General features: G+C 42.2%; 1 protein-coding gene across 1 annotated transcript in view; it reads right to left on the reverse strand.

Moving 5' to 3' along the window:
* SDC2 (syndecan 2) overlaps positions 1-24752 on the reverse strand; it is a 62184-nt gene that overhangs the window by 5284 nt on the left and 32148 nt on the right. The window contains exon 2 of the mRNA XM_072852139.1: positions 6399-6510. Coding sequence (XP_072708240.1) covers positions 6399-6510 — 112 coding nt within the window. The remainder of the gene's footprint in view (positions 1-6398; positions 6511-24752) is intronic.

A 24752-nucleotide genomic window follows, 5' to 3' on the forward strand; every position in this document is an offset into this window, starting at 1 on the left:
AGCAGCTGGAAATTTGTCATTGCATATTACCATTTTGTAAGTGGCTGGTATTGTGGTTATCTGTTGCATTGCTGATATTGAGCCCAAAACTATAGTTCAATGATTGCCAGTTAATTACATATGATAAATAAATCAATCAAAAAACTTCTTTGATCGTGACTTGACTTAAACTATATGAACTGAACAGTTTTTCCCTGTAACACACTGCTTCAACAACAAAATCTCTCCTGTATAGCAAATCTGTTAAACTCTTAGAAACTACTTGGTTTTTTAGGTTTATGTACAGGAAAACTGCTGTTACTTTATGTTCCAGTCACTAGGAATGCACATGTTTTTAAACTCCACATAATTCAGAAGCTCTTTTCTTTTGAAATAAAGACTAAGAGGACAGAAAACTCCCTAAAGATGACCTTAAATTTAATTTCCTCCACATTCAAAGCCCTGCTGGAGTATGAAGGCTCCTTTAGAATAAGATAATGGACATATCTAATAAATATCCTTTAGTGATACTGGAAGGAAGAAGACACAGACAAGAGACTAAATTATTGCAAGACCTGAAAGAGGAAAAGAATCAACCTCTTCTTGGACCACTCCTTAGGAATCTCAATGTGTTCTGCTCACTACAGACACTGGTTACCCAAGTAACTATTGGGTAATAAATCCAGCAAATATGCGTTAGAGTAATTCTTGGCAAAAAAAAAAAAATATTCTCTTACAACAGAATAGTATGACTTACTCACTCCAAACTGACTTTTTATGTTATTTTTGTAGAGAAAGAAAACAGGCTGAAAATCCGAGCACAATAGCAAAGTTTTGAACTCATGGTCAAGACTTACATACATTTGGCATTGGAAGGAAGGGTGTTAACAAGACAATAACTAAAACAACTTCTGTACTGTAGAAAAGAAAATTTGGAATCATTAAAAAAAGTACTACATTAAAGCTACTGGCACAGACTAATACTGGAAAAACCTTCAGAGATACCAAAATTACAGTGCAACCTCCAGAATAAAGACCTCACAACAAGAATCAGGTATTTTCCTGAAATGCTACTCAAAGATCAAAAAAACAACATCCTGCTTCAAAACAGAGGTGAGGAAAGGCATCCAACAGGAAAATTTTTCTGGCTTTGCTTCAAGAGTTTTCTTTTAGAAATAAGGGCCCAATGGATAGCTCAGCCTGATTTACCTTCCAAAGTTCCTCCATATTACACAAGACTTTCACAGTCAAGGAAATTAAAATTGATGATCAGATTAGAGATCTGATAAAAACACACTTTGAGAGTACAGAAGTTTATTTTCTCTTTTTTAGGAAATGATAAGTCGCATTTAATCACAACTGCTCCTCCAAATCCTTAAATGCCACCTTCAGGCAATAGTTGCGTCTGCCAGATAAAATGGTGAGCGTTACTGTTCTGAACCTTTCTGGCTATAGAGGAAGCAGATCTCTGGTCTCTCAACAAATAGGTGACTAATCTAACTCCTGGACTAGTTGCTAGATTTGCACCAAAGGTACCCAACTCCTCTTCCATATGGCCTCAGGGGAGTCCTGATGATCCCCAAAACACCTATCATTTATGCCTGACTCAGGTACCAGCTCAGACACATCCCCATGGTTCCTGCTTTCTAACTAGCTTTATCTAGACAGGTCTCTGCTTGGTATGGAGTAGGTCTAAAGAAGGGGAAGGCATTTCCCTTGCTAAACAGACAGTAGTATTCTCAGAATTACCCATAAATAGGACTGAGGGATCAAAAAACCCTCTTTAATACTCTTCAGAACATAGCAATAGCATTTTACATAGTATCATGTTCCCTAAAAGGTTAAAACAAAAACAACAAAAAAAAAAGAGAATCACCCCCCTTCCTGAATCCAAATAGGATTGGAAAGAAAAAACCTACAGAGTGGCACGAGCATAACTTCCAACTAGGTTGTTAAGAGGAATACTGCGAAATGGTTGGCGTATAAGAGCTTACTTCTTCCTCTTGAAAAGATCACTGTCTCTTTAGAAGGTTTCTGGATTTGGCCAGCTTGGGTGATGGTGCTGGGTATTAACTGCCTTGAGTATCTCTACAAATAGATACTGCCCTCTTAGTGAGGGCACCACAAAAACCCTGCAGTAATTAAACCCATGGCCATCTCTGTGGTAAAGAGTTGAGGGCTCTCAATCATCACACACCGTCTTTTATCCACTGCAACTTCTTCAGGATGCCCAACTGCTATCTTCATAGTGGTCAAAATAGCTCTAAATTGTGCTGCAGTATTGGAAATATCTAACATAGCCCTCAGTGACGTGTCTATTAGCTGCCCCTTGGGTGACAGGAACGCAAATGCTCTTTCACACTCTTGGTGCTTGAGGAAACTTGTCAGGAAATCAAGACTGCGCCAGCTTAAATTATTGTATACTACAAAAAGCCCACGGTAGTTAGCACTCTTACTTGCAAAGCACCCAGTGATTAACTCTTCCTACCAAAAAATTCCAATCATTTCACTCTATCTTTTGGCATCATGTTTGTTTGCTGTTGCACATCACACTCTGGGAGTACTACCACCGCAAGCAAACTTGTCATAAGGTGGGCACACACATACCCACCATTTCTTTCACACCTTCCATCTCTATCATCAATGTGACACATACCAGAATGATACATTTTTAGCTGGCTTATCTCACCCCTATTCACATGAAAAGTCCCCAATGCAACCCTTAATCAACATAGTGTTAGGCAACCAGAGATGACACTGTAAACATAATACTAGTGCCCTATCAGGGAACTGCAGCTGAAATAAATGGAGACAGTGTAAGGATGTCGTGTCTCTGATAATTCTCACCTGATGAGGGAAAAAAAACTCCAACAAAACTTGAAGAATAAAAGGAAGAGTCCTAACTATACTGAAGTATAAGATTCTGTCCAGCACAACAAAAACACACTTTCAAACAGTATCACAGTAGGTTTTTATGTTAAAGAACCTGGAGAGCCAGGCAGTCAATGTCATGAAGCATGCCTAGGGCTGGTGTAGCAGGTGGACAGAAGAAGCTCTTGCTCCAAGCCAATCTGAAAGGCACTTATGAGTGGGACTTTAGGAAATGGAAAATGAATAGTTGCTGTGTTGCCTGCACCATGAGAGGGGAAGCACACCAGGAGAGGGTGTGTCGCCCCACCTGGAGTGCCTGCTGGGCACACTGCCACGCCGCCAGGGCCCCGAGCATCCAGCGCCGGCCATGGCCCCCGTGCCAGCTCCTGTTCAGCACCTGGGAGAGCGCCCGTGCCTCCACCCCCAGAACCATGGCCCCCGGCCCAGCCACCACCCCTCACCCAGCCCCACGCCACACTGCCACTGGACTCCTACACTGCCTCCCTGACCCGCAGCGTAACTTTGGCTTCACCTTAGGTCAAGAGCCAAAGCAGATCTGCTCTTGTGTTTCTTGGAGAAGCTCCAACCCCACCACCATAACTTTCCTTCAAGAACAGTTCCCAGTCACAATGTCAGTCTAGACCTAGTTCATCCTGAGCTAACCTTCTCAACTCGAGCTGGTATTGACTGAGAAATATTAAGTTGGGGAAGAGAAGAAGGGGAAGGAAAAATTTGCATGAGATTCTGATCTATATATTGTGAAACGTGTCTATCATGAGTTAACTTAAGAGAAGACACAAGAACCAGACAGATAGTTTTCCAAAGAACTTGTAGATAAATCTGACAGAGATGGTACCTTTCCTTAACATAAGGGTAGTCATGCTGCTTAGCAGCTACTTCCAGGTACCTGTAAGACCAAGGCTCAGTTAAGATCTTTTATGCCAGAGGAAAAAGTAACAGTAGTTATAAAAGCATTTCAAGTTGTATATAGGCAGGAAAACTATTTTTACTCTTTTATTATTATGCTATATACAAACACCACCACTAAAAAGAGTGATGACAGACTGAGGCAGCTCCTCAGATGAAGACTGCAAGAAGGAAACAATGGACTAATGAAAGCACTGTGGACTTTCTGCTGTTGATATAGGACAATCAGGAAGCAGGCATGGCTCCTTCAGAAACTGTTGACCAATGGATTTGGACTGAACACTCGGGCAAATACACAACAGTAGCTGAACGTACATGGAGACTAAAGAGGCTATGAAAGGGAAGAAAAGAAAAAAAGCAGAACACTATCACCTTTTTTTCTCCTTACAAAAAGCCCTCAGCCAATTTCTAGTTTGAAATGTGTCATGCTTACAGTGACATTTGTCCATGTTCATGCTGCTTGCAGACCTGCAAGGGCATTAACGGTGGTGCTGACAATTCCTGTTTATCTCCATAGGCCTGGTGGCAGCTAACAATTTTCATACCAAGGAAAGGAGTCAGCATGTTGTCATCTTGGATCTGTTTGCTTGGAGTGGAATTACATAGCAAGAAAACCACTCTTGAGTGGGAAGGCTCTTCCTGCTAAGAACACTACATCACTGAGTATCAAGTAAAGAGAGACCCATTCAACATAATATGAGGAAAATTGATCATTGGTACATCTGCAGGACACTTTCTACTTCATAAAACGGAGATAGCAGTAAGTATAGGATGAGTAGGGTGGAGGGGATGCTAATTTGCTTCCCCGTTGAGATTTTTTCTTAAGTGAATAAAACTAGGGCCACAGGTTGCACAGAAGATTATTCGAACTTAGAGTTCTTCCTTTGTTCAAAAGTATTAGATTTTGGTACTGTCACATGAGCTCTCTGGAGGGGCATCCAGCTAGTCTCAGTCTATAATGAGACTTTTCCTGTTTTCTTGTAGGAAAGAAACAGAGATTGCCAGAGGTAGCAAGAGTGCATGTTATACATCTTCCACCCATGGCTCAAGGCTGAGCACAGGAAAAGAGAGAAGAGAAAGCCAAGGTGTTACTGTTGGTGAAGTCTAGAGGTAGTTTCTGTCCTTCTGGCTTTTACCACTGAGATGGGTTAATAAAATCTGAAGCCAGTTCTTGTATAGCCCTTCCCACTTCAAAAGTAGGGCTGCATTTTGAATCATCCATATTAGAAACAGCCACACTCCACAGAGGGATGAAAAAAAAACCCAAACAGACCATTCTCCATACCATTATTTATTGTCAACCTGTCTCCTTTCCTGAAGCTTGCAAAGTCACCAGCATCTGAAGACATAACAGAATGGGATGCTGACTGAAAGGTCAATTTTCCTGGAGATCAGAATTTTCCTTAGACAGTCCTGGGAACTGGATGAAATCACTGACTTGTTAATTTAATATTTTTTTTTCAAATTATATATTAAATTACCCCTCAAAGAAGTCTACAGCAAGGAAGTCCAATTAAGCCTCTGATCACACTGGAAAGTCAAATTGCCCCTGTGGAGCACTCCCAAAATGCAAGGTATCACCCAGGTGCCAAAGACGATGGGCCTGCATTTGCCTGGCAGCACAATCAGACCTCTGCAGACTTCATTTTAACATATCTTTGAATCACCAAAAGAAAGAAAAAAACAAAAATCCATCTGAAAAATCTCAGCTGTGGCTTACAAGGTAACAAAGACAAGGTGCTACAAGAGTGGCTCATCCTTTAAAAATCCACAAGTATGTATAAACATCAAAAGACAGATTACAAAAAGTGCAATAACAAACAAATAAGTAACACACTTGGAAAATAAAAGGGATTTCCACAACAGCTCAGCAAATACTCACAACAATAAGGAAATTTCTCTTCCAGAACTACTATAAAAGCCTGCGCTTAACTTTTTATGGCTGGAGCCTCCCAGCTAGTCTAGAAGATACTCCACAAAGAGGCTTTCTAAGAGAAATGATTAATGAGGTTTGACTGACAGTTTTTTTAAAAATGATGAGCTAGCTACATGCCTCTAATGAGTGTTTAAGTCTGAGAACTCAGAATGTTATGTTTAAAAGTTTCTTTATTCACTACATGGATGTAATTACCTCAGAGAAAACTGTCATGTTTTTGGCAGTATCTAGACTTCTAAATTTAAAAGAACAACAAAAAAAAAGGAATGGACACCATGTTTACATGAACCTGAATGCATATAAGAGAAAACAAGATTGCTGCTGCTATGTTTTCTTACAGACTGCTAAATTAGCATTATGCCATGGGAGAACTAAGCCTTCTCTAATCCTTATTTCTAAACTCCAGAGAGATCTACACAGAAACCAGAGGGAAAGCAGAGAGACGGCAGAGAGAAAATAACGCAGTGAAATGATGCAACCAAGGAGTAAGAGAAAAGACCAGAAAGTTAATATTTAAAACCCAGCCCTCAGGGGTGCTCAGTGCTCTGTAAATAGAGCACCAAGCACTCATGATACTCACTGAAAGTATAATCTCCAGCTTATAAAGGAAAACTGCACAGCTTTTCCTCAAATAATTGTATTACTTCTTACACTTTTAAAATCAAATTGTGACATGTTGTCTCACCTGAACCTGACCCAGAAGAATAATCATCATCATCAATTGGATAGACGCCTGATGCTTCTTCAACAGAGCTGTTGTCAAGGTATAAATCTTTATCAGAGGTCAAATCTGCTCTCTGGAAAACAGATAAGAGGGAATGGTTAAAAAGATAACAGTTCTCTAGCGTAACAGTCTCTTAATCTTCGCTTCTATTTCTGAAGTTGATGATGGCACACTGAACAGCTTATACTTTCAGTTTATGCAATGCATTAATCTAAGATGTTAAAGAAATTTGTAAAATTGTAGCATGAAAAAAAAATCCAAGGCTGCACAATGAAAACTAAGAAACCACCCAATCTTTAGGAAGCAAGCCCCCTTCAAATCACACTTCATTTCATTAAATGCATGAATAAATAAATAGGATTTGCAATATACTCTGCAGAGCTTCTGTAACAAGAAAGAAGCAAATCCCAGGATTGAAGCCCTCTGTCAAGATCTCAAATATAGAAATCTATAGACTGTCATGTGAAGTCTGTCATTTGATCTCAAATGGGAAGCAACAAGAGCATGAATCAAAAACCATCTCGGAGGTATATCGAGCCAAACCTCACGAAACTCTTTACAAGTTAGAACAAACAGCTGAGACTACAGAATACAAATGTTTCCAAGACAGTGCTGTTGATTAAGGATTATGACATTTCCAGCCAGATCGGACAGCACGTCTCGAAAATTCTGGTCAGGCAAGATGCTCCAATTCCTAAATTAACACATGTCTCTTAAAATTTAGCTGTAGCTTCAACAGTCTAAAAAGTTGGCTTATTGGGACTTTCAGCACATTTTTATATCTGCAAGTATTTCCCCACTAAAAAGACATTCTGCTAAAATAAGCTGATAATAGAACAAGGTATCAGTCATCCTTTTAGATTGACAATTCCAGCTTTGAAAGACTAGAAATTGTCTTCCTCCACAGCAGCTTGCGCTTTCTCAACAGAGCATAAACTTCCTTATGGGACCCATGTATCTGTGATGACTGAGAAGGTACCTGCCGCTTTTCCTACTATTACTTTTACCAGCCTTTTTGCCATGACTTGTTGAAAAAAGTATGACAGTTGCAAATGGAGTTTTAAGTCAAAAAGCCAAATACCAAAATGCTATACCAAAATGCATCTGTTCTGTATCTCATATAAGCGCCCAAACCTGCTGCTCTGAGTCCCAAGGGTTTCCACCTTACTTTTTACTGCGTGGCATTGGTCGCCCATTTTATTCTACCCAACATTCACTGTAGCTTTCCTAAAGGGGTACCAAACTGTGAAAGGGGTAACTCCTGTATGCAAAGACCCACCTCTGACCTTCCGATGTAAATTTTTTCCCAGAAGTCTAAAAAATACTGTTGAAGACATTTGTGACTTTTTTTTTTTTTTTTAGGAGGTTTTTGGCAACAGATTCCTGTTCTACGCTTCTTCACAGCAGAAAACTGCTCTTCAATTTGATCTACAATAAAAAATGATTCCTCATGGAAAGCAGAAAGGCCATCCTGAGTATTATTAGAGTATTTCAGAGTAAAAGACCTTTGCACTGGGGGTACCTAACACTTCGCTGAACAGCTCTGAACTAAAAAAGTGTTACCCTGTTTTTCTTCTACAGAGGAAAAGAAAAACAACATGATACTCGGTCAACGTCTACACTTGCTGTGGCAGCTTTTACCTGTGGGATATGTTGGGGAAAAAAAGCCCTGTTTTTAAGATAGGTTTACAAAAGGCCTGCTCTCATCTGCTGCTGCTAGTTCACATGGTCTGCCTGGAACTGGCTGCAGTCCAAAGCAGAAATTCAAGACGATGTCTGGTCACCATCAAATGACTTAATTCCTTTAAAAGATGTCTCCAAAGGAAGGCCTGAAGTACCTCGGTAGGTGTATAGGTGGTATTGTAATTAAGACACAGCTGAGACTGTTTCCGTATAGGAAAACAACTCCCTGTCACGGGACAAATATCCTGCTGTTGATCAGGCTGCCACAACAGACCAAGCCACTTCACCCCATTTTACTTTCAGCCACAATCGTGGTACAAAACAGCCCACTCCTCAATATCAGGCAGGAAAAAACAAAACATATTTAATGCAGGTGGCTGCCCACGAGTATAGAAAAGGCATACAATATTCAAAAGGTATCAGAGGTAGTAAATATTACCCAACGCCATGCTGGGAAAAAAATTTGAAGACCTATCTGGAGAATTTTCCTAACAATGGGAATTGCCAATAGCATTTGGCAACAGCTGAGAAACAGCCCGAGTTTGCAAATGTTAGTGAATGAAAATTAGTCTGCATGAGAACAGAAGCATCACACATCCGTGCCCAGAATTTTTAGTGTTGGATAAAAATATGAACTTACCAATCAATTTATTCCCTAGGCTATTTCCCACTTCTGTCTATCAGAAGCAAGCTTAGCAGAACTCAAAAAACAAACAAAACCCCAAAACTACGCCCCCCTCCAAAACAAACAACCCTGCTTTTTTGCTCTTACTAGCCTCACAGGAGTCAGAGAATACAGAAATGATCCCTGACACTTCTCCTAAAGATTTGGTTTTTGTAAGACAGCTGAGCAGCTAACCCAATCCAGCCCAAGCTGCAAGTGCCTGGTCAGCCAGGCTCCCCACCATCATATTCACTCCCTTTCTTTCGATGAATTACAGCTTTTCAGCTGCCAGAAGCTTTCATTTCTAGCTATGCTGAGATGTTCTCAAGATTTAAACCAGCTGAAAACAGAGGGACAGAAATGGAAGAAAAGCCTGGATAGTTTTCACCAGCACTTCGAGCATCCATTGTATTTTATTCTGGGGATGCAAAGGATACAATGTGAAACATTATTTAATACCTAGTATTGTGGATGGCACAACTCCATTAGAATGAGAAAGCTATTCCCCACAGTCTTATAGCTCCAGTACAGTATTTACTATAAGGAGAAATATATGGTACAGTGAACCCCTAATGCATTCAGATCAGACATCAAGCTCCAACTGAGGAAGATGCTCTGCAGCTTCTCTGGCCAGAACCCCTTGCTTCAGCTCGCTTCCAGTACGAACGATTCTTCTGTAGCGGAACTTGGGCAGGACACAAGCACGCTCTCAAACCAAAGGCACAAAGAACCATACCCTGGCTTAAAAATCCCAGGCATTTGCACAGACAAATGTGCTGGGCTGTCCCCAAACAGACTCTCTTTGCAGGCTGGCTAGTAGACTTGGGGTAGGGGCACCCTGTCTACACCCACAGCTTGCACCTCTTTTCCCAGTTGCTCAGAAGCACGTAGCTGCCTTAGTTCCACTGGAATGAAAAACTGCCTTAAGGTTAAGAATAAAAAGAAAAGCCCAACAGTTAACAAAAAATGCATAGCCGTTAAAAATAATTCTGTGAAGATTAAGCTCAGAAAAATGAAAGACGGTTGATGAAAATAAAAGAATACTTCATGGTGCTTAAGTGAGTATCAAGCAGTGAAGCTATGCTTTGTAATTTTATGCTATGTAAAAATAAATTCGATTTAATATTTGCTCTAGAAATGTTTTCTCGCTTGTCAGCTGGGAATCCATGGGGGCCCGTGGACTACTTCCAGGGTGTTCACAAAAGATAAATTGGAAAAACAAGTCTGTTGTCAGTAAGCTTGGACAGAGAAAGGTCTGTACTAGCACTTTAATATGCTTAGGAGGAAAAATAAAAAAAGTTTGCAAATTCTAACTCCATAAATCTATTTTTAGTTATTATGAAGGCCAAATATTTAAGGGACTATTTCCTATGGCTAACAATTGAAATGAGGGCCCTCACGTCACTTTTATGTAACAGCCTTATTTTCAGATCTATTAAAACGGCAGGAACACCAGGCAAGGATGTCTCTGTTATCAGTCCTTTAATCTGGCCCTGAAGCCACAAAAACTGCTCGTTACCTCTTGACAGAGATTGCGTTCTTGCCCATCATTGTTATCCCACTTACATTTTTATTCCAGGAACATAATGCTGCAAAATCCTGTGACCTAAATACTTCACATGCTACATGCCAATGATCACTGATTCCTGTCTGGTTATTGACTACACTGGCATAAATCTAAATCTCATGGATGTAGTGTAGATTAGCACCCATTAAGTACCAGATAAAAGATATTCCCATACCAGTTATATGTTGAATTTGAAATCTCAAAGTCTTTATTTTACTCAAGCTTACATTTTTAATGATTTGTAATTTAATAAATTTAGATCATCCAGGATATATTTAATAAAAAAAGCTCTCATTCTGACACTAAATGAGAGAGGAAACAAAGCAAAAAAACCCTTTTTCTGACTCATCATCTCATGAAAGGCATAAATCATTCATCAAAATCACAACGGCAAAAACTTGAAAACAATCTTCAGTCAACAGGAGGAAAGGATGGCATGCTTCATTTAAAAAAAAAAAAAGTATCAAGTGCCCTGCAATAGCCATTCCCTTTTCCAGTGCTGCTGTCACAGTCAGTCTTCCCATTACGTGGGGATGATTTAGGAGTAAGACATTAAAGACATTTATGCTGTGTGGACGAAGCCAAGAAAGCTGGTGTGAGGAGCAGTGAAGAAGTAATGTCTACCATAGCTGTCGTGGCTGAAACTCGGACGGAAGAGCGATGAGTAACTGACATATGGAAGGAAACATTTTATTACTTACAGATGCACTCAAATTTCTGTTCTCTGCCTTTTTGGGTATATGTATGGGACAGAGAATTTGAGGTTTGCAGCTGGGTTATTAATGGTACATTGCCTCCCTTCTTCCCCAGATGGAAGTCTTTTAGAGGTAACCCATTTAGTATGCACAGAACCAGAGACTAATATTTTAAAAGTGATGTTATATCCCAAATATCTAAGCCAGAAGGCTCTGAAAATTTGCAAGCATTACAGCTGTTGATTAGGTGGAAATCTTACACATAAGAAGGAGAAAGAAAACAGATTTTCCTCTTCTATTAACAGATAGTGCTGTTCTATTAGTGCTTGTATAAAAGCATGTTCAGCTGGTGAGTCTGAATTCACTGAAGTGATGTATTCTTCATATACACTCCATTTTTGGAAAGCTAACTACCTGAATACATTCATTTGAAGCCCAAGGGCCACTGCAGAGACTCCCATTGAAGGCAGGAGAAAAGGCAGCTGTGTAAAGGAGAAGCTATATTTCCCCCTAGGCTTCCTGAAAAAGGAACTATGATCTGCCACCCAACAGGAGTTAGTCCTAATGGACCTCAGCATTGCCGACCCCGAAGCCAGCAGGCGTCCTGCTATCATTGTTTGCCATTTCTTTGCCTTCCCTCATCACACCAGGAAAGCTATGTCACCGGTGACACTGTCCCCTTAAAACCTCATTAACCTTGTCCAGGAATGAGAGTCATGATTTTAGATAAAAAAACTCTATAAAGCACAAAACCTGAAAATCAGATTTACACCTCAAAGCACTAGGTTTTCCCAGAGAAACATGCTAACCAGAAGAGCATCCACCTTCCATTTCCCCTTGTGTTACTGGTTCCCAGAGGTAAGCATCTGCTGGCTCTGGCAGTGCTCATCGACCTCCTTCAGCCTGCACATCCTTACACTGCCTGCATGTACCCTGCTACAAACACGTAATTTTCAAGTAGGATTTTATGTTATGAGGCATATTTACCACTAATTGTCTTATTACAGATGCCTTTCTTTCCTTTCACTGATATGACCTACACTGGGCACAGAAGAAAAGGGAAGGAAAGAATTAGTCCCCACTATTTCTTTTCAGGGTGGTGGTGGCCACTTTTAAGGACTCACAGGCCAAACTCTTCCCAGCAAACCCCACTTCATTGCACTGTGCCAGCTGTGGTGGGGCCTTCGGCAGAACCTGTGGTGGGAGGCACGGTGGTGGGCAGTTGTGGGATTTTTTCAGAAATAAGACACTAATAATTAGTGACGTAATGCAAGCACAACACTCTAAGGACTCCCCATTTTCTTCCTTGGAGAAACCACACTGCCTGCACAACAGTGATGTTAGCGGAGTGGCTACTGGCCGCAGTAAAGCTGCTCTACACCATGGTCTGGGTAACTGTGATCGCAGCAAAAATATTCTTTCCATAACGACAAGCCCCAGACTGAATTTTGCAAGTTTGAGAGCAAGGGTTTAATACAGAAGCCAACGTCTGCATTGCTCATTTCCCCTGAACCATTTTGACACAGTTACCATCTCCCAGTTTTACCTTGGAATGGCTTAAACTCTCCAAGCACTCCCCAAGGCTGCTGCCTTCCCATGCCAGTCCTCCTGCTCATCTATGTGCCCAATGTGAAAACCAGCCTCGCGATGGGAACTGCCTGGACCAAATTTGCAAAAGCCACCTCCTCCCCCACCGCTGGCTTTGGCCAATTAAATAACAAGCTTTGATTGCTGTGACTCATTGTGGAGAACTTGTTTCCAAAAGTATTTTAAAATCTTAGAGAACGTTTGCCTCCCTTCTTCAGGTAAGGCTGCAAGAGTAAATCGGCTTTGTATGGGTGTCCCTACTAGTTGTAAGTCGGGTGTTTGCCCATGGGGACAGTGCCAGTGCCGGCAGCAGCGCAGCAGGCTGAGACCCTGTCTGGTGCAGCGCAGAGCCGCTACTGCGGCTGGAGCACATGCCAGAAAGATTATTCACGCTCCTTGTACCTCATGCAGAAGAACTTCCTGATGCTGCACAAAACTATAGCTTTAGGCCTCCAATCTCTCACGACAGATAAAGAAAGGGTTTGACCGCTCGTGGCTGCCGAGGAAAGGCGGAGAGCCCAAAATAAACACAAGTACTGCAGACTGCTTCTACTACCGCTAGCATTCAACAATAGAGGAGTCTACCAAAAGAGCTGATTTACAGAGATTGCCTCATGTCAGAGCCAAGAGTCAAAATATGCTGGCTTTTAAGAAGCGCACAGTCTGTTACGCCAGACTAATTACCAAAACAGAGGCGTATTTGACAGGGATGGCAGTAATAAAACAACTCTTGCCAGCATCAGGCATTTCAGCAGTCTATGTCATGGCTCCCGCTAAAGAAAATACACCACATCCATGGTGCTCACAGGGAAATGCTCCAAGGCAAAGAGCCCCCCGGGTTAAGGAGACACCAACAAGCCACCACCACCACATCAGCTACTGTTCACTTACGGCCATGCACCAAAGAAATAACTGTGCTGCAGTTGATAGATTTAAGTTCACACTCTTCATGAAGTCATATAAACTTGTGTGCCTGTTTTCTAACAGTCATCTGTGCCTTTAGAAATATTCCCTGATGTGTAATTACATGCCGTATGGTACGTTATATGATAACAGAACTTAAAACAGTAACAGGAAAACTTGTTCAAGCTTAGTTGAAAATGTTTTTCTTCCCATTATAAAGGCTCACAGATCTGTGTAGTGGGTCTTTGGCCTGCTTACAGCTTTAGAGCTGAGTCTTGTCCTGCTTTGAGGAGAAAGACAAATGTCCTCTAAAGTTCTGACCTGTTTGAGGTAAATTCCAATGGAAAAAGCTTCTATCTTTCCACTTCTTTTCACAGAGTCCGATTTCCACTTGTGCATCATTTATCTACCAGATGCGCACAAAGACCAAACTTTAGTCTATTAATCTAATCCCTTATCCAGAAACTGAGTTGCCCAGGGTGGGACAGAGGTTGCTGTATGAAGATGCAGGAGGGAGGCGAGCAAGCACGGCAGCAAGATCAGGCAGAGCTTTCTATCCTTACGCATGAGTACCGACAGCACGATTCATGATGAAGGACAGATCAATCAACTTGCTCCATGCTCTCCAGCTGCAACAGATATTTAGTAAATTAACAAAAAGAGATCCTCATCAGTTACCCAACAGCCCTCCTAGGCTATCCAACTAGGCTCAAGCCCATGTGAAGTAGTATTAAAGGACTGCTAGGTGAGCGAGACCATAGTTAGGTCTGCGCCTACAAAAGATGCCTTCATCATCTACCCTGCAAGAAGATACCTACATCTTCATTCAGTTATGCAGAATTTTCTGGAACAACAAACCTTTACCTCTGTGGATGTCTGTCACTGCTATACCCCAGTGAAGAGCAGTTCTTCACCTGGGCAGAGTCTCCTCAGAAGAAGTCCCACAGCCTCATATCACAACTCAGCAAGTAAAAGCTACCTGGATCACAGAATATGAAACTGCAGCATTTTATTTTCTTTCTCCAGCAATGAAAGTTTCCTGCAGTTCTACAGCAGTTCATGCCATAAGCCCAAGCTCGAGAGAGGACCAGCCCTGTTGGTCCTTCCCCAGACCTACCGCTGAGGAGCTGCATAGTCAGATCATCTCCACACAAGCTACAGGTTAGGACCAAGGGACCTTCCTAATCCAATGACCACATAAACTTACTCTAACTTAAAAATGGTTACTTAGAAATGATAGAGGGACAGGGCAAATCTGATACACCAACCCAAGCAAACAGTACTGCTGTGCTGTTTATGTGAATCCCCTGATTTGACATTGTATCACATTTCCTGACTCCGCACCAACAGGTCTTTCCTTGTACCTGAAACCCAGAATTGAACACTGCAGTTTAGTTGTCTCCTTTACCTTGAAAACCTCAAGACTGCTTAACAGTCAAGGTACAGTACACAGCAATTCTTGTTTCCCACATAAAAGTAGAAGTTTAATACCAAAGTTTCTCTGGGAATCCCAAAATTAAAAGATTCAAAGCCCTTTCAGTTTCATGCCAAGCCATCAATCGGTGCAAAGAACAGTTTATTCTTCAACTCTGCCTTTGACGTAGGCATGATACAACAGGGAAACTATTTTAGAAGAGCTACAGCTGAATCAGCTTCCGAAGCGCTACTCCAGACTGAAATACTAAAGGGCAATGTGCAGGCGAAACAGCATCAGAAGCCAGCAGCCAGCAATGTGCATCACGGATTGATTTATCTCAATTAGCATAGCAATTTTCTGCACGTTTTCCATAAAGCACCCATCAGTTTCACCAAAAATAGGATCAAAACCACCATGCAAATCGTTGTCACAGCTCAAAATGCTAATCATTTTTTTAAGGACACATCAGCCCATGTGCAGACAGGTTAAATTTAAGGCACAGCCGTGACCAAGAAGCTAAATGTGCTCCTTTGAAAATGCTGAATGAAGAGGTTAGCCTGTCTTTGAACCACCAGTCACAAGTCTGACAGGAACGGGAGAAGCAGGTAGCTTTTGGTACATAGGTCATAACTACACGTACCTGCCCCAGTCAGTGCTTTTAAATCTAACGCGCACTGGCTCTTCCACGCACATCTCCCCTCTCCTTTCATGCTTTACTGATCCTTTTTCCTAATCAATCAGAAGAACTAACACTTATATTTTCCTCCCTCCTCTTGAGAATGTGGATGAATGATTAAAGCTGCCAGGGTAACCTCTTTGGCATGCATGCCAATAACTCCCCACCTAATAGCCTTTCCTCTGCCTCGCTGCCCTGGCCCACTGGTGATTACTGCAATCCCTTGAAATGGTCAAATTGCAGGGCAGCCCCCATGGAAACCTATTTGGAGCTGTTCGAGCTCATACCAATGAATGATGTTTTTAATACAGATTGTTCTTTTTAAAGCCCTACAAAAGCAGCTGTAATCAATCGTAGTGGGAGCACTGCAAACCTCTACCAGTTTCAAAAGCCCCATATTGATTCCCTTCCAATCCGTGGATTTCAACAAAATAACCCCATGTGAGGAGCCCAGAATCAACTAACGTGGAATCATTTAACTTAAGATATTTTTGCCATTAGTAGCAAGAATTCGCAATAAACTGTCTCAATCAATTACATTCCTTTCACATAAACAGGGAAATTACATATAAACCAACTATATTATTAAAGTTACATCAAGCACCAATTAAATATTACTAGCAAAGGTAATGTATGGCAACTGAAGTTTCTCAGAGGTGAGGAGGAATCAGACTTCACAGTTTAAGGAGTGAGCATTTCCAATTCTTGAATGCACAACCTGTTATTCACCAGAGACTTACTCGTTGAACAACAAGGTCCGCAAATCTCTCAGCGGACACTTCTGTTTGCCACCTCCAGCCAGCAGACTCTTGGTGACATCCCACCAAAGCTCCCCACAGGTGGAAAAATGGCCAGTGGTAGATCTAAAATCTGTTTGATCTTTCTAAAATTATGTGCTATCGTAGCAATTAGCTGAAGGAACTTCCCTCCCTCCCACAAACACATGCAACCTATTTCAGAAGATGGTCATAAACTGCTCTAAATGAAGAGGAATCCTGGATCCTCTAGAACTGAGATCAATGTTGGTGGTAACACATTCATATCCCAGGTTCACTAGATTCTTACTTAAGGAAATCAAAGCTCAAATAAGCTTTAGGTATGCTTAAATGAAACACCTTTGTACCAGGACTCCCAGTTTTGTTACAACAGAATATGCAGGCTGTGCACTCAACACGAGAGGAAAGAATCACCCTTTAAACAAATATTTTTAAAAAACCCAACAAACAAACAAAAACCCCCAAATCATCATCTTTATCCTACTTCAGGTGCTGACAGAGAAGATTTTCTGCTCAAAACTGGTACTGTCTAATGATGCAAAATGCAAACTGAACTGCAGATCAATGTGAACTTTGCATTAGCCAGCAGAATGTGCTGCATGTGCTGACTTCTTTCTCCAGTCCATGAAAACGATCACAACTTCATTTATCCAGTTAACTACTTCCAACTTGTTGGGTGGTGGTTGGAAGCACAGAGCTAGGGGGTCAGTTTGTCCTCTGGCAGGAAAAGCACTGGTAAATCCAAAACTTGATTAAATTAGGCCGGAAGCCATAATCTATGCAGCCAAAAGGATAAATGGTATCACTGCTACTCTTTCCACTGGTATAGTCTTCTCAGACAGAGACAGCAAACACAGAAAGCATTGAGAGACCAGGTACATCCTTGTAAGATACCTCTTTGTGTTCCAGATCTCCAAACAGTAAGACAACAAAGATGACTTTATTGCTGTTTCCAGGTGCCAACTAGTCTAACACCCACTCATCTCACTGGTCTACAAGATTAAGTTGTTGGATTCGGCACTCTGATCCCGTCTTTCTTAACTGAATTTTTGCTACAAAGGCTTGGTGTTCATACCCTCTTTGATGCATACAAAGATAAGAAATGAATTTACTTCAGATGGGATTAAACATCACTCTAATAACTTCTACTATAAAAGCAGTTGAGTGAAATCAGAGATACGGCGGCTTGTACAGGCTACGTGGCTTCAGGAGCAGTCTTCTGTCTGGTATGCTGCCCTTCAGGCACGACTCCCCTCCTTCCACCAGGGAGAAGGAACTGGTGCATCACCTAACGCAAGCCAAAGACGACAGACAGGTTGGGCTGGGGGGGGACATGGCACCCTGCCTGCAGCACCAGCCAACTTCCTAGCCAGCTGGGGCCGAGGCAAGAAGGAAGGATTTTCCCTCCTGCCCTCCCTCCGTCTTTGACTTTCCTGGTGGCTCCCTGGGGCTTGCAGTGCAGCATCACTGCAAGGGAACCAAGGGGACAATTTCTTCTGAAGACAAATACAGCCCAGGGCTGCATTCGGAAACTAGGTGGATACACTGAGCAGAACCACTAAAAGAGAGTTTGAACTATATCGTTAGGAATTTCTCGCCACACGGTTTTGCAGCTGGCTGACCTCATATCAACTGCACAGCAAGAGAAAACAAGGCAGAGCCTCGGTGAGGCAGTCTGCTGTGAGCCTCCATACCTGCTCTAAGACACTTCTGCACACCGTAACAATTAACATGCATTCATATTCCTAAGAACCATCTAACATTACATCTGCTCTTAAAAAACCCCACAAACGTACACAGAAAGCATCAAGCTGAAACCACATAGTATAAGGTACACTAAAATAAGAGTTACTCCACGAGCAGTGGAAAGGCTGACCCGTGATTTTCTCCAGGGGTTTCCTCCCCACCACAACCCCAGCTCCTGCCCCTTTCCCCTGTGCTACTCTCTCCCTATGAGGGGTGCACGTGGATGTGGCAGAACATGGATCAAACAACTCCGAAGATGAACATAGAGGAATTTCTCAAAATAAAAGTTTCAACTGGAATTACATAAGGGACCACCTTCAAACAGCACGTTACAATTTTTTGGTTTAAAGCATGGTCAAGAAATCTGCTGCTTTAATTGAAGGATTAGTGAACTGATAACATAATCTCTCCCAGTTATCATGAGTGGCTACCTTTAATGAAAACTGGATGAAATAAGCTTCATATTGATTACCTTCAGCTGATGTTTTAAAAATAATGCAATGTAAAACTAGAACCAAAAGAATTACATTCATAATGAAGGTAGGGATAAATTACACTATATTTGATAAATTAGCTTCCCTTGATTTAAAGGAAAGCAAGCCAGGTAAGTTGTTTGACAGCATTTTTAACAGTCATTGATCTGACTGAAGAGTGAAATACAACAAAGACTCTTAATGGTATTAAATATCTGTTAACAAAGAACAACCCTTTCTTTCTAGCATTCATACTTTAAATCAGAATTCTGCTGAAGGGAACAAATATTTCAGTATTTCTATAGCCAAACTCTGAATCTTCGTAAAACTGTCCCAGCACCATCAATACAAGGTTAGCAGCACTCTACAATCTTTACTGCCTTATCAACTATCTAAAGCTTTTAAAAATCCATATGCCTACAAAACCTCCTGGAGCTGTTACACATGGAGGATTTCACAGCATTATTGACCTGGGCAGCCTCTTTATCCTCAGTAAGTTATTTTAAGCAACTTTCTGCCAGCAAGCAAGTCTCTTTGTTAGGCTTTGTCTGTATTATTGCTAAAGCACTGCTTACAATACAGCACAAAACAGGGAGATACTAAGCAGAAACCAGAAAGGGGTCTGTCAAGTTCCCTTTTTATTTCTTTTTTTCTCCACTTTCCGGATATGCTTCTAATAGCCTACAGATCACTGCCCTGCTGCCAGGAATCTGGCTACACACCTAAACCACCTCCTGAGAGGGAGCAACGTGAATGCACAGCAGACAAAACAGACCAAATCCACATATTTTCAGGACCGTGCTATTTAACTTGCATGCTTTCTTTTGCCTTGTTGGCACTTTTTTTCTTTTTTTAATATATATATATCATAGAGAAACAGAAGCTAGCAAGTGTATTTAGCTACTGAGTAAGAAAACACATCACCTGGCTTGGGAGGTGAGAAAGGGAAGAAGAAAAAGAAAGGTAAATTTCTCATACTTCAAACTCAAAAACCAAACACTCTGCTTTATTCTTAAATCCCTTATCAGATAAAAGTCTCCAGTTTGAGGACCATATTTCTGTGGCATGGTAGGAAAAGCAAACCTCAACCTGACACGTATCAGCACACATCAAAAAGCAATCTCATGGTCTTCTGCAAACTCGTGCCTGGAGGTATCAACCGAGAAGGCCAGTGCTAGGACAGCAGTCTTCCTTGGATTGTAACTTATGAATAGCTACAGTCGAGCAGCCACATCCATGCTGCTTCTACTTTCCTACTTACCAAAAAGATTTATGGGGTGATCCTGTTTGGGGAAGCAACTCTTGCTCGTCCTTTTACTTTGAAGTTTCATATCTTGAAAGCTTGTGTGGCCAGTGACCCATTCTACTCCTCAGTGTCATCAGAACTACTAAGACCTACCCTGTTTTAATCCAAGGGCACACTATAAAATGTACTCAAGTGACAGCCCACACAGGCACTGAGAGATTTAGATTTGATACCAACTTCTGTATCACACTTGATAACTAGACTCTCAGCTGCGGGCCAAGACATACAGAGGAGGCTGCCCAGGGAGAAGGGTAAAAGAAAGAGATTTAAACTGATATATATTGAGTCCACAAAATCTCTGCTAGTGATATTTTATTTCTGGATGTTAGATCAACTTTCCTATTTCCTTGTTAAACCTGCACCTTGTGGAGTGAATAGAAAGAACAGATGTTTTCTAAGTTATCAATTCAGTAAAGTTTTCAAGTATCAGAATAACACCTTTTAAGTAACATTTTACAGAAGCAACTAATTCAGCACTGGCATCTTTACACTACTTAACATGGTTAAGTGTTGACAAAAATAGTGGACACAACGCATAAGTAACCTGTCAGCCCTGAGTTATTCTAGATAAAGCACGAATGTATTCCAATTATCTGCACCTTATTTCCGACAGTTCTGCTTCAAAAATACAGCACACAATCTGCTCCATATAGCCATCAATCAAATGGACAAATTACCTTAAGGTTTCATTGCAGATATGTCCAAAGCAATTGCACTTTACAAGACTAACCCCAGATCAATAACAAAAGTTTAACTCCAACCACAGTTTTTTCTCTGCAAGCAATAAAAAAGGTTGCTACACTGATAGCTTTAGAAAGCTTCTTAGTTCCTGTTTCTGTTTGCTTCAGTAAAAGGGTCACTCGGCACTCGGAAATGGAACAAGCAAAAAGGTGTTTCATCAGCCTGTTACGGATGTTGGCTGCTTAATAGACCTGACCTCGCACAAACCTGCTCATCTCCCTAGGTTCTGGGAGCTTAAAAACAATCTGAGGACAAAGAGGGGAGGTGTAAAGACTCTGCTTAGGGAGACCATACAGCAAGACATTCAGATCTGCCACAGCAAGACAACACAGAATAGTTTTGCAACATTACTAGGACACTTGCATATGTACATCTAAGAAAACAGAGTGGTCAAGGGCTGTATTTCATATGAGAGCAATGCAGCGCAAAGGAACATCTTAACATATGCATCTATACAGCTAGATAGAAGAATGCACCTGTAATGTGGTTTCAGTAGAAAGTGTAGAGGAGTTTTCTGTCACACAATGATATTGTATTTAAGTTCTTCTCAAATTAGACACTGATCAAGAATAAACCCCTTTTCATAGGGCAGGCATGAAGTGCGTAAATAAGGTTTTCTGATAAACATACATGAGCAAATTTGCTCAAGAACTTGTCGATAAATACAATATTTCAAATAATATAAATGGAGGCTGCTTTTTATGGCATGTTGGTGAAGACAACTGCAAGGAGGCAATTGCAACATGTTACATCACAGCAAGCAGCATTTGTTTACTCACTTTGAACAGACAGAAGAGATTTTCTAGAAAGAGATTTTCATATGCCATTTTTGGCAACAATAACTGAATGAAGGCAGACAACGACCAGGAAGCATTTGAGAAATGAGGAGGTGAAGATCATTTTTGCTGAAAACTCAATTCATGTCAGTAGCTGACGTCTCTTCTTAAAAGTCACTCAGAAGTTCATTCGACTTCATACCGACATGATAAACAAAGACCATGAGGCAGAAGAATGCAACAGCTACTGGCATTTTGATAAAGCAGAGTCATCAGCTCATTTCATTTCTTTTAAAAAAATGAGTCCATACCAGACACATCCCACGAAAACTAATGACACTCGTCCAGTGGAACACACAGCTGCACTTCATTTGCAGAAAAATTAGCTTATCGAGATAAACTGGCACCCCAAGAGCTTGCTGTGCTGAAACTGCTCGCTTAACAGCCTGACGGAGCACGGGCCCTTCTGGAGACCGACGGCCCTGGTCCAGCTCCTGGCAGGGGCTGTCTTTCCTCTATTAATTATATGTGTCCACACGTAGGCCCGTGCTGCAGTCCCCCGGGGAAGCCTCTGATGGTCTGGGAGAGCAGATTACCACGGGCTTACGGCTCAGATACAGCACGTTATGCAACCAAAAGGCTTAACAAGCCTCCATTTCATTCTTTTAAAATCAGTTTGAAGGGGAAAAAATGAACGGTCATGAGGAAGAACACCAAAAAAGTGACATAAACCCCCCAAAACACAGCACAAAGCTGCGGGACAACGCCTCAGTTTTCAATTACCAGGGTGAGGGCAGAGTCCGGAGGCTCTGCCAACAGCCCCATCCGCCACGAAGACTGCTGGGAAGCCAGGACTCGCTCTTTATTTTCTGCTCAAACACCATTTCCTTCATGAGCCTGTTTACAGTTTTCAAAAAGAAAGGCCAGGCCATGCTCTGCAAGTCTAATATTCTTGAAATCTATTTTGGAGGTCACTCCCTCTTCCACCGCAGGCTGGGGAGGGGCAGGGAGAGGGACGGGCCTGCCCCACCTGCCCCGCCGCCCGTGGTGCCAGCAGCCACCGGGCCCGGGGGACGCTGACGCTCGTCACACGCACCGGCTCAGCAGCCACCGGCTTCGGGCAGGCAGCAAACGGTGCCAGGAGCCAAAGGCAACCCTCTGGGCAAGCCGTGGCCTGCCTTTACAGACAATGCGGCATTTTCTTCATTACTTTCCCAGTAGGGCCGGTTTGAAGTAGCACACCATTTGCATTCAGAGTGCAAAACCTCATTTTGTCACCAGAAAGCTGAGGAGAAGTTTCCAGCGAGGTGTCCCCAGGCACGCACCGCTGGATGTTAACCTCTCCCAGCCCGCTTTGTGCCAGCTCTACAGCAAGTCCAGCGAGCACCGACCACCCAGTGGGGCCTGGTTTTTCAAAACTCCATTTTGTAGGGATAAAAGGGGGTTGTGCTGTTCCCCTCTCTGCTCATTACAGCCTCGATTCAGAGGCAACACAAAATGCAAAGCGCTTGAGTTTGCAACAGCCAACTGCAGTCCTTTGGCGTTTGCCAAAGCAAAGTATAAAAGCGGCACTTAGAAGATTTGACCACAAAACCTCACTACATATAGTCTGTATGCTGAGGGACAGGCTGCAGTAGTACTGCTTTTTTTGTCTTTTCTTTTTTAAACCAAGACACGAGATTCAAATAAAGGGATAGTTTAGGATACCTCTCACCACTTCTCCACCTTACACTATCCTAGGAATTCAACTTAATATCCTATTATTGATTTATAACCAGGATATCTAGTATCCTATATATCCTAGGATATATCATATCCTGTTATCAATTTATAATCAGCCCTATCATCTGAAAGTTAAAGCTCACGTTCACCAAAGGAGTCAGTAAGAGGAGCAAGCTTCTCCCTCGCTTCCAAGCCTACTCCCCTGGATCACGCAGCTGAAGGTTTCCATTTTGCTGGAGAAGGCTGTCATTCATGACGTTATCCAGTGCTGAAGGAGCCAAACGGATTAAATGGACATCTGCCTTTCCAGTCTGCTATAAAAGTGGTTTAATACCAAGCAGTGTTTAAACAGTAAAACTGTCTGCAATTGCTGCTCTATAATCTGTGAGTAATCAATCAATCTCAACACTGAGCTTCCATTACTGCTTCTCTGCAAGCAGCTGGAAAAATTTCCAGGGCACATACTCCTTGTTTATAACCCAATGCTAAAGAGGAATTAAACACAGACTCAGTCTGCATTCACAGCGATCCTGGCACACGTCAAGTCTCAGGCTTGTATTTTCAAAGCAAAGCACAGAAGATACCGTGAAACCTCCAGTTATGGCAGCTATTTGCCATGTTATTTCCCCTCTGAATGCATTATTGCAATAAATACCCTGAGGGCTTGCCAAAGCAAAGCAGAGTATCCCATCAGAGCCCTCATCCTTCCACTCCTTGAAACCTCAGCACCTCAGAAGAGAGCACAGGATGAGCTGTGGTCCTGTGCCACCCGTGGAGCTTGGCTGCTCCGGCTTGAAGCCACCCCGAGCAACAGCATCAAACTCGACATCTTTTTCAGACTTGTTGCTTGATGTTGTAATGACTGTGGGATTACGACTGTCCTGTTGGGGATTCAAAGGCCTACTCCGTTCAACAACATAATCTGTGTTGACACATTTTGGTTAAGATGTAAGTGTCCCTCACTCTCAGAGCTACACAGACCCTGCCAGCAAAACCTACGCGTGCCAGCAGCTGACGTCCCTGCTCAAGAAAACTAAAGGTGTTTCCATTTAAGTGGGGGAAGGCCAAGAAAGAGATGTGGGCACTCTGGCCCAGGAATGGGACTCGGGCTGGAGCGAGGCCAGAGCTAAAGCCGGGTAGCTCCCGGAGGCCCAGCACACCTTGTGACAGGGGCACACCCGGATTACCCTGCGTCCCCAGCTGGACGTAGACAGGTCCAGGCCATCCCTCTGACACAAAAGATGGCTTCCAGAGTGGATTAATGCTGAACCTTTTCATGTTCCTTTATTCTGTTGTCCATAGGTTGTTGCAGTGCTCTCTGACATGGTATATAAAGCATATGACTAACATCCCTCACCTGCTCGCTCCTCCATCCCCTCCCCAAAGCCAGATTTCACGTGGCAGAGTCTCTCGCGTTATGTGGAGTGGGCAGACAGGTTGTCCCACAAATGCACAAGTTACATCATTCAATTTAGACACAGCAAAAGTGAAATCAGTTCTCCATAACAGGGATATCAGTCGCTAATTTCACATCTCTCAGCTGACAACTAGTTTAAAGGCAGCTCCTGCTGCATGTATTTATT

Source organism: Ciconia boyciana, chromosome 2 (genome assembly GCF_034638445.1).
Source record: "Ciconia boyciana chromosome 2, ASM3463844v1, whole genome shotgun sequence".
Taxonomy (NCBI): domain Eukaryota; kingdom Metazoa; phylum Chordata; class Aves; order Ciconiiformes; family Ciconiidae; genus Ciconia; species Ciconia boyciana.